We start from the raw sequence: 11,005 nt of genomic DNA, 5'->3' as shown, positions 1-11,005 counted from the left end.
CCCCAGGGTGACAGAGTGAGAGTCTGTCTAAAAAGGAAAAAGAATCATTTGACATTAGCAATTATTAAGAGTAAAATATTGTTTTGAGCTAAAGCTTATTTTTTTTTTAAGTTTGAGGGGTAAGTAACATTAACTCTGAGAGAAGAGGTTTCAGATAGAAGTATAAGCAATTGCTATACGCATCTGAAGGGAAAAGGTCATTTCTAGGGATGTTAGGTTCCGAGTTAAGAATTGTGATGAAAGGAACACTCCATCCTTGATATCACAGGCGCAACTACTGTCTACGATCGACCACAGGTCCCCAAATTAAATGTCACATGTTAAAAAAAATCAAGTGGCACTGAGCTTGTAATGTATATTTTATTTTGCACAAGCTTGCATATATACTGCACATACATTCAGTTTAAGAGGAGATGGAAGGCACACAAGGCAATTGGACTACTGTATCCTTTAAGTGTACAAAGCAAAAGGTAAAAGTTTGGAGAGTATACAAAAGCTTAAAACACACAAAGGAAAACCCCTTCCCACCCTCCCCACAACTTGTTTTTTTTCCTGTTTTAAAATTTAGTAGCTGCCAAACTAAATTTTTTACTTTTACTTTAAAATCAATTGTCTACTGCACCTTTTTTTATTTCCTTTTCAATATGGACAGGGAGTCTCATTGTGTTTATCATATCAATTAATATTACAGTACATCCTTGGTAATACAAAATTGTACACCTTCATCAAATAAATTAGGATAAATTAAACCAATAAATTATGCAAAGTCTTCAGAACAATAGACAACAACAAAAATCCACAATTGAAATTGCCTCTAGCTAAAAAAAAAAAAAATCAAAAATTGACTTTATCAGTTCAGTTATTGTCCTATATTCAAATCAAAGGGTCTTTATTACAAAAAAAAAAGAGCTTAATAATGCTATTTACAACATATTGCTAAATAATATAAAGGCAGTGTTTCATCACGGTTTATACTATATACAGTGAGAAATGGCTGGGACAGGATTGAGGGAAGCCACGACCATTGATTCTTCTAGGTAGTGCTGAGACCAACCCCAAATACATTTTCCTCTAGTTCTAAATTTGAATGTTAATATACAATTTTAAAATTCTTTATCCCCCCACGTGGAGGAATTAGATATTTAAAAAATACAGAATGAGTACATTTTCACCAAAGAAGGCCAACGTGTGTGACTTCTCTGTTTCCGTGTGTGTATTTGGGGGGGAGGGTGTTGGATTTGAGAGAGGGCTCAGTTGAAAAGACTCAAAGTCCAGGTGCTTCCAGATTCTGTTTTATTCTTAGAGGGATAATTGTAAGAAGAAGCCAAGGTTAAATACCAGTTTTGATCCCAGCTCTGAATATGAGCGTTTTAGCTTTCGTTTTATAGGTGGTTTACAACCAACAGATCTACGGAGAACAAAACTGCATTTCCTTCAACATAACTTTTAAGTGCAATCCAGTAAGTCACTGCTTACTCATATAAACCAGTTACATTTTTTAAGGGGAGCTTTTGGAAAACAATGCTTCTTGTAATTTGCAAACACAGAGTTTGTACCAGAAGGAAACATTTGTACTATACACACCAATGAGTACGCTATAATATACATGGCAAAGAGATTCTGCACTGTCTTTACATATACACTGCTTCTTTCAGGGGAGTCTGTAAACCACTTTTTCTTTCATGAATTTATGACTGTTTCTGGGTGACATCCTATTTTTAATGCCCCCGAACTTTAGCTTTATGACTTAATAATAACCTGTCTGGTGTGGGTATGACTGTATGTGTGTGTGTGTGTGTGTGTGTGTGTATAGGGGGGTACTTACTGTCTTCATGTACATAGAAAAGAAATTTCATAAATTTACAGAAACCGCATTACCCTTGCCCTTGACATATGATAAAAGAGACTGTTATCTTTTAAAAGTAGAGAGCAGGATTTTCAAGAATGCTTTCAACTGTCTATACAGTCACTGTAGTGTTCCTAATAAATTCAACAGATGTCGTGAGAATGTAGTTATTTATTAAAATCTCATGTCTTACGTAACAACAGCCATGAGGTTAAATATTTACATTGCTTTATAAAAGTTCCCCTCTTACTTTAGTGTTTCTGTTTTGCTTTTTTTTTTCTGTTGTTTTAAAATTTTTTTTTTTTTAATGATATTCACCCACATCCCTAGTACAGTAACAAAGATTCTGCAAACATAAAACACTTTAATTAAATAATACTCGGAGGCACAAAGCAAACTTCAGGAATATGTGGGTGAACGTTTACTTAAATAATTACTACATTCTAACATCTTCCACGTGTTTTACCATTTAATGTGAAACATCCTCATTAAACAGCCAGAGATACAGTAAGAATTAAATGTTTTGTTGCAAATAGAACATTCTTTTCACAAAACATAACAAATGTCTAAAATAGGTTCTTAAATCTAGATAGGAAAAGGTAAGCTTTCCACTTCACACGCGTGTATATATATATATGTATATTTTTACATGTGTGTATATGTGTGTGTTGTCATGTTCTCACATCTGCACACACATATATAGCACATGGTATGAAATATTGCTTCTATACTACTTTTCATTAGGCTAAGAAAACACAAGATTTGCACCACAGTTACAAAAAATTGGCTTCTACAAGAATTTTCAAAACTCGAATGCTGCTCAAACAATTGAGGAAAAAATAATTTGCGGTATCAAACAGTTCTAAAAATTCTCTTCTTCAAAAACGTATTCTCCCGCTTTGTTTTAAAAAGACACAAAATATGCATAGCTATCCACGTTATGTCAAACAGCCAGAAGAAAAGAAAAAAAAAAATCTAGTGTTTATTGCAGCTGTAGTATTTGGAAAGAAAGTCAAAAAGATGGATTTGAAAGCCACAGAAGGCACAAGAACAATTGTACTTGTGGGAAAAAACTGGTATTTTGAAGGATTTTTTTTTTTTAAATCCCCCCCCTCCCCCGCTGGTGCATTTTAGGTCTAGGCACAGACTATAACCTCAAGTGTATACGCAAAAATAATTGGGGGTTAGCAGAAAATAAGGGGTTGTGAGATATTTCAACATGGACTTTAGACTTGTTTTTTTCCTATGCAAACTGTCCCTTGTTCTCTCCCACTGCAGAAAGTTAACTTTCTCCCAAAGAGCCAATTTTCACTTGGTGAGAGTTGAGCTAAGATTTGAAAGATGGTAATTCAAAACAAAACAAAACAACAGCCAAAAAAAAAAAAAAAAAACCCTGTCAAATAGTTTTGAGAGACAGGCTTTTGCTGTTTCCAATGCACTGGGAGGCACAAGATTTTATGATTGTAAAAGGGGAAAAGTCATCTAAGAGCAGAGTGATCGAGTCCTATTTTCAGAACAAAGAGGTGAGCTTACCCTCATGCTGCAGTTTCTACTCAGAAATAATTTCTATGCCTCAGTGAACATTGAGAGGATACTGTCAGCAGATAAATGCATCAACATTTGGTGGTGAACACGTACTTTTTGCTTAATTTGTCTATTTAAATTAGAAAGGCAGGAGAAAATCAGACTAAAAATCCAACTAAGTCTGGAATCAATATTGAACTTGCCCCAGATCAAAGAGATACCTAGTGATCTGTCTACACAGGTGAATACACTACAGCTTTGCCTTTTACTTTGCAAATGGCAACACGATGTTGATATAAATTACATGAAACGGCAAGGGCGCAGTGGCACACTGACATGTACGATGAAAGCCATCCTCTCAAACACAGCAAATCAAGAGTGTGACTGCAAGTTGAGATTGCTTCCTTACTTGGTGCTGAGTGGATTTTTCCCCCACTTAATTCCAATGTAATGATTACCCAAACTTTTTTTTTTTTTTTTAAAGCAAGCCAGAAAAGCAACACATTGAATCTAATGACCCTGTGCATTGTGCAGGAGAGTGTGAGCTGGGAGGTGTGTCTGGCTGTGGCGCAGAGTGAAACTGCGGGTGTCCCCCAGGCCACTGCACACTCTGTCCACACTGCCTGTGAGGGCCTGTTAGTCTGCTGAATGGTGCAGGGCATCATAGGACTGCACCGTTTAATTTAAAGTCAGCAGGTTTTAAGGCTTTGTGCTGACAATAATTGCGTTTGTACATTCCTGTCCATCAGCAGAATTTATAAATGATGTTAAATTACAGCAATCAGGTCAGCCAGTCCGTCACGTGGGTCAAAACCTGCATTCTCCAAAGTCAAATGTAATTTTTATAAAAATTAAGGAAAAATGGCATTTATGTTCTATATGTTCTAAATACCAGATTTGTTATTGTGTCATTTTAGGAGGTGTCTATCAAATTACCCAAGGGGAAGGAGGGGGTCTGAGAATCAACAATGAATTCTTACTGCATCTGCATACAAAAACCCATCTAAGAAAAGAACAAGTGTGAACGCCACACGATTTTTCAAATGCAAGTATGGGACATTGTACATCATGGAAAAACCATGGGGAAAGACAGGGAAAAAGAGGAGAACCATTGAAGAAAGCATAAAATAGCAGCTAGCTTTCTTATGTGTGCTGAAATTGTGTCTTTCGGGTTAAACCCAAACTTTCTTGTTCTACACACTCTTCTCACGTTTTGGTCAATACTAGCTTCTGAATTAGAAGAGACATCATCCATCACTTTAAAATGCTATCCCTAAAATGAGGAAATGCTTAGTTAGACTGTCATCACTTAGAATACCCAGGAGGGTATGTAGAATGGTACATGAAAATAGATCATTCTCATATGTGAAGATCAAGTCGGCCAACAGTTGTCAACAACTTTCTAGGATAGGCAAGAATTTTATGGTCACGTTGGATTTGCCTTTATTCCTTACTATAGAAAGATATTCGGAAAACAGTGTTTTAGAAAAAAAGTGTTAATTAAGCAGAAATAATAATCCTTTTAAGCATATAAACAAAGGCGAGCAAAGTAAATTTGAAACATATGTGCCTTTTAACATCTGAAGCAAAATAAATCAAAAAGGGAAACAAATTGTAGAGTTGGTTTTTTTTTTTTCCTATGCAGAATGGATAGGAAAGCTCCCCTATCAGCTCCCCTATCCTGAGGAAGAGTCTAGTGTTAGGTTCAGAGAAGTGGCTAGAAGATCATGTATGAATTTCCAGTCTCATCTTGAAAGAGTCAGTTTTGTGCAAAATTGCTTTGCCTTCCTTAAGAAACTGGTACTACTTTTGGGGTGCTTGTCATTTCTCTTAGGAAAGCCTTGGAAAGGCTCGTGATTGTTTTTCTTTTAGGCCTTTTGGGGTACTATTGAAAAGTGAGCTGCTTACCTATCATCAGCATTATTTTCAACAAGGAAAAAAAAGCTACTCATTGAATTCAAACTAAACAAGATTAAGGGTATGAAGGGGTTCCAGTGAGTTTTCAGACCTTCGTAACAGTAAAGACAAGACACATCACTGTCTGTAGAGTTGTGCTGTGTCGTGGGGTCTTTTTTCCTCAGCCAACCGCCATTTGCAATAGCCATCCATCCAGCAGACGCATCTTTAACAAATGCCCTTCCTTGCTAATATAGACTTTACACAAGCTAACATTCTTTTTCCCTGAAAATTAACCCTATTTTAAATTTCCAAATGTTAAGGGCCTTGGGCAAAAGTAAACTAAGGGCGGAAGGAAAATAACCATCCCCTTTCAATGGAAAACAAAAAGAAAGGAGAGAAAGATGATGAGGAGGAATTACCAGCTGATTTCACAACATATCCATGCCTCCCACACACATATATAAGAAAGCAAAGTCTAGACACATACAACTTGGACATCCAAAGGGGACTGCTACTATTCATACATTCAAAATGAGTTGTTGAAATTTCTACTCATGAAGCAGCTCTTGTAGGCAGTTCGGGGATTTGAAAATCTCAGGGACTTCACTATCCAGCTTGCAGATAACCTTGTATATGGCCTTCTTCCAGGAAGGATCAACATCTTTGCCTGCGATAATGGCATTGAAAAACTCCCGTAATGTGATCTGCGCAACTTCCAGGAATCTCTCTGGAACCTGCTGATACAAGGAGACAATGGCATTAATAAAGTTTTCAGTTTCAAGTCTACAGTTCTTCCAAGGAAACTGAGCTAAGAAAGGGGCTTACGTGGCACCTGCATTTTCTAAAAATGGCCGGCCTTTATTCTCTTATGTAAAGTTGTTATATATAGTAGCATTGTGGTGTGAGGTTGCCAGCTTTGTAGAGTTTTAGAAACAGACCTGTGCAAAGGATCCATGCGGACCTATTGAAAAATGAGGATTTCACTGTGAAGATTAGGGTAGAAAAGGAGGATGTGACTCTGTAGATGCCTCACTTCATTAAATAAGTACATTCCAGAAGAAAGTCTCCAATTTTTCAGAATTTAAATTGTATTTCCTTTTGATTTTCATTATGAAAATAAAATGTGTTTTCAAAACGGGATAATAAGTAATGTTCCATATGAACTTGTACTCACACTTTATATGAAGATCATCTAAAATCCCAGTTTCCTGTTGGATTCAGAGGATTGTTGACACAAATGCTAAATTGTATATTAAAGTGACCTGCAGTATAAAGTTCTCTACATACATAAAGACGGAAGATAATGACATTAATATGAAATCACAAAATATAAAATTTAAACTGAATCCTAAAATAAATACTACATCAGAAACGACTTTTTCTTGCGATTAGAATTGCTTCATAAGAAAGTGATTTATGAAACTGATAGTAGGAGTAAAAACTAACATTTATTGAGTGCTCGTGTGTACTATGTGACAGGCACTGTGTTATGTGCTGAATGTGAATTATGTTATTAATTCAGCCACGTTCTCTATAAGGTGTTAATATCCCAACTATACAATGAGAAAAGTGAGGCTCTGAGAGACCAAGGGAATTGCTCAAGGTCATTACATATGCCAAGAAAAACATTCCCCAAATATTCTTTTTAGAATTGCGATTAAGCCACACAGAGATTACTATTTATGTGTATTTATCATGTGTATGTGTGTTACATGAGTGGATATGTGTGTATTCCCTTGTTTATTTAATAGTCCAATCTGTTGAGTATGGAAGGCAATAGCTAAGATCTATCTATTTAGCTTTCTTTCTAAGATACTGGTAGCAAGGTGGGGCCTATCTTTCCCCACACCAACATAATGGATTCACAGAATAATTCAATGAACTCATAATTTTCCAAGTACGCATTGACACTTAGTAGATTTCTTTTAGTGGGGTACTTATGCATTAGTAATGTTTTATTTTTGCATTAAGTGCAGAATAGGAGGACGTAAATGTATCACAATTGCATGTGACCCATACATAAGAAAGGAAAGATTTTTATTTCAGTTTAGACATGGCACTGTAGTAAGTAAAAGGAAGGTCTTATGTTAAACATGTTCCATCCCTTTCTCCTTACCTTTTCTCTCCTGATTCAATGGCCCTTTTTATAATGATAGAAACTGGTGAAGAAAACTGGAATAATTGCAGACATCCCTGTTTTTCATATTTAAAATTGAGCAAAGAAGTTCATTGCTCCCAATGGGAAGTCAATTGTCTTTTATAAAGAAACCTAATAACTCCCCAGAAAAAATAAAAGGGCATCTACATGGGGCCAATCAGAGTCTTAAACTAGTAAGAATTCTGAGCAGCTCCTCCCCAAAACTTTCACACCTGCCTTTTTCTCAGGAGGTGGTTCCCCAGGTTGCCAGGAAAACCACCCAAACCAGTCCCCCATGGATATGCAAACACAGACCCCCCAACAGCCACTTCCTGCTGAGAATTCATATGGATTTTCCACAGACCTTTGATGATTTCCCCTCAAATCTTCTTGCTGGAGGAGAGCTTAGCCCTCTAACTCACCTATTATGCCAAATAAAAAGTTAGCACGTCCTTTTGACTACTATCCCTATCTCCCCCTAAGATAAGATCTCCCCCCATGTTTTATGCTGTGGGCATTATTGAGAGAGAGAACCTGGCTGGAGCAAGCAGTGCAAATACCCACTCTGACCACTTGGTTTGGGAGCTGGTAGCCAAATGCTACAGAAATATGATCAAAGGCATTTATTAAAATAAACATTTCAAGAAGTGTGGTTTCACTGGCCATTGGCAACAGAGCCTCGGACAAAAAGCTATGTTCCTTGGACATCAAGGGATGCAGCCTGGTGTGGCAGAGGGCTCGGAGGGGTGAAGGGTGTGGGCAGCTGCTCCCAGGAAGCGGAGAAGGCCGGAAGCCCTGCCTACCCCAGGAGCTTCACCGGAGGTCTGGGGGCCAGGGCCAAGGGAAGGGGGGCAGCCATGGAGACTGTCAGAGGAGGAAGATACACTCTAGATAGAACAACAACAGCACCAGAGGAGGGAGGGAAGTGTAGTTATAAGATTTTCCTGAGAACAAATCAAGGTAACTTCTTCGGGGGATTGGGTGCACTCAGCACCTCATTTCTTTTTATTCTTTGCCATGCTTGTTAATGGTTTTTAGCTGGCTCTGTCCCGTTTTAAACATTCATTTCTTATGGTAGTTATCATAGGCTGTCCTGTATAATGCTTTTGTACTTATGTCTTGATAATATTTAACTTTTCACCTACTTAGATCTCAGTTACCTTATCACAAGGTGTCTTCAGATAAGGAGCCACAGTTTCCATTCTGCAGGTCTCCCCCCAAATGCCTGGTGTCTTTTGCAAAGTCATAGTTAATAATGGGATTTTTGCCTTTTCTGCCTTATTCCATATCACTCTAGAGCAGCAATTATATTCTCCCTCAATACTTAAATAAAGGAAGCTTAAAATCATGATAAAATAAGATAGAATTGAAAGAGTTGGAACAGATCTCAGAAATCACTTTATAGATGAGGACATGGCGAGAAATTATGAGATTCTATGAGGTGAAGAAATTATGAAATAAAGAGACTCGTGTGAAATACAGCGTCTTCCCACTAAACCAAGCTGGCGACCTTTTAATGTTTTTGTGTGTTTTACTTTCTCTCTCTCTCTTTTTTAATAATCTCAACTATAAGCCATCATAACCATGACAAGTTGTGGATCTGTCATCTAGAAAAAGCACAGAGGAGCTAGTAACTTCAAACTAAATAAGAATAGTACAAAAGATTCCTAGGAGGAGACTTTGGTCATTGGTTTATGTTTGGGAAAGGATGAATTCTTTGTGAACAAATGAAATGGTTATCTAATTTAGTGCTGACTTTGAGGCAATACTCATGCAATGGACTAGGCTGGATAAAAGAAAGTTATAATGAGAGCCTGGGATACTGGAGCTACTAATCTTTTCTGGTGGCTGCAGAGCTGCCCTGTTGGGTAGCAACTGATCTTCTGAGAGGATGCCAGTGAATTCCACCCACAGGTAGAAATACCGTGCATGGAAAAAGGGAGTCTCATTTCTCTGCTTGAAAACTTCGCCCAACTTTATTTAACAGAGTAAGAAGGGGATACTTTCTGATGTTTTGGGGGAGGCACCTTGGACGTCAGGCTTATGAGAATGACGTTCCCATATTTTTTCTGTACTTCTTAACACCTAATGGCTTTCCAATTGCCAATAAACATCTGCAGAAAATCCCTTAGTGACAAGTAATCCCTTATCTAGGTTTCTTTTAATAGAACCCAACAATCTGCAGAATGAACCCTAGAGTCTCTCCTCAGCATCAGGTGGCAACAGTCAATCAAGTCACTGGAATGTAAGACAATGCAGGCTGCTGGGGGGGGGGGCACGGAGCGGGGAGGCCAAGCCTTTGGACATGCCACAGGGAAAAAACAAAAGGCTTCCAAAGTCTTTGGCTGAAACCCTGAGGCTATTGTGGGAGCTGTTTTGCCCAGCGTTCCTTAGCAGAGGAGAGTGGAAACTTTGTTTTGATAAAAAGGCGTCCCAATATAGGTACCTCACCTCAAGTGGTCTTGCCTTGATGTTTGGAGGAGGATATAATTGTGATGAGGCTCTTGAATGCACTTACAGATTTTGAAGGAGGCGGGCTAGGAGCATCTACCAATTTTGTCACAATTTGTACTCGAGTCTGCTCAGAACAACTGAGGGCCTTGTGGGCGTCCGGGAAATGGGAGGAGGCTTTCCAATCAGTTCTGGCCACAGCTGGGGTGCAGGCAGACACCCACCCGAGATGCTGGTGGACGGTTGTTTTGCTGTTCTTATTCTTTTTTTTTTAAATCTGAATGAGTGGCAAAGACACATTTCCCCTGTCTTCCTCCTCCTCTTCCCAGTTGCTTTACCTTCAAGGATGATTTGTTTTATGAAACTGACTGTCCCTAGCCTCTGCAGTACATAATAAAAGCCTGACAGAGCAGGCTGCCTGCCTTCTGTGTCCTGCAGATACTCATCATAAGTGTCAGGACATACCAAGGTTAGCGGTCACTGGAAGTGTGCTCGCTGGCCCAAACCTTGCCAAACGCTCTTGGCAGCTGAATGAATGTCACAGAGAATAGAAGGAGAATTACAAAGGTTAAAAAGAAGACAGCCTCTCCTATTTTCTGGAGACAGAGAAGCTGATTTTTCACACCTCTGAACCGACCGTAAGCTCATTCATCAGCCTCTTGCGGGGGACCTAAACCTTGCCCCTCACACAGTTCTCCACGGACACTCCTCCCTCCTCAATCCCCTTTAAAAATTGGCCCACTGGCCTCATTTCATCAGTGAAATGATCTTTACTAAAATGGATAGAAAACAAACCAGGCATCCACCTCTCTCCCTCGCCCCTCCCCAACAACCAAAGGCTCAAATGGCCCATCGAGCTTATCAATAGATTACACCCTTATCAAGGGAAATCGTCTTGACAGTTCATCTTCTAAGCTGTTTTTTTTCTTTTTTTTTTCAAACTTGCTTCAGTGGAGAAATGGAAAAGGCCACAGGACATAGGGGCAGGCGTGGCTCAGGAATGGGAAAGTCAAATGCTGCCTAGTGCTTTGGGAAATTAGTTTGTGTGTGGGTTTTCTCTCTTCTTTCTCCTCCATTTTCTTTACTACTATAAAAGGGCAATAAAATGCTGACTGTAAGAAGACAATGTCAAGGAGAAAAGGGTACTG

General features: G+C 38.6%; 1 protein-coding gene across 3 annotated transcripts in view; it reads right to left on the bottom strand.

Moving 5' to 3' along the window:
- Positions 1 to 341: 341 nt before the first annotated feature.
- PROX1 (prospero homeobox 1) overlaps positions 342 to 11,005 on the bottom strand; it is a 51,866-nt gene continuing 41,202 nt past the window's right edge. For all 3 annotated transcript variants that reach the window (XM_012812878.2, XM_003802046.2, XM_023508195.1), the window contains one exon: positions 342 to 6,003. In XM_012812878.2, coding sequence (XP_012668332.1) covers positions 5,818 to 6,003 — 186 coding nt within the window. In that variant the 3' untranslated portion in view covers positions 342 to 5,817. The remainder of the gene's footprint in view (positions 6,004 to 11,005) is intronic.

The sequence above is a fragment of the Otolemur garnettii genome, unplaced genomic scaffold (assembly GCF_000181295.1).
Source record: "Otolemur garnettii isolate 467f Iridium unplaced genomic scaffold, OtoGar3 scaffold00229, whole genome shotgun sequence".
In the NCBI taxonomy this organism is placed as follows: domain Eukaryota; kingdom Metazoa; phylum Chordata; class Mammalia; order Primates; family Galagidae; genus Otolemur; species Otolemur garnettii.
Note: the sequence above shows the minus strand (reverse complement) of the source record. Positions and strands in the feature narration are given on the sequence as shown.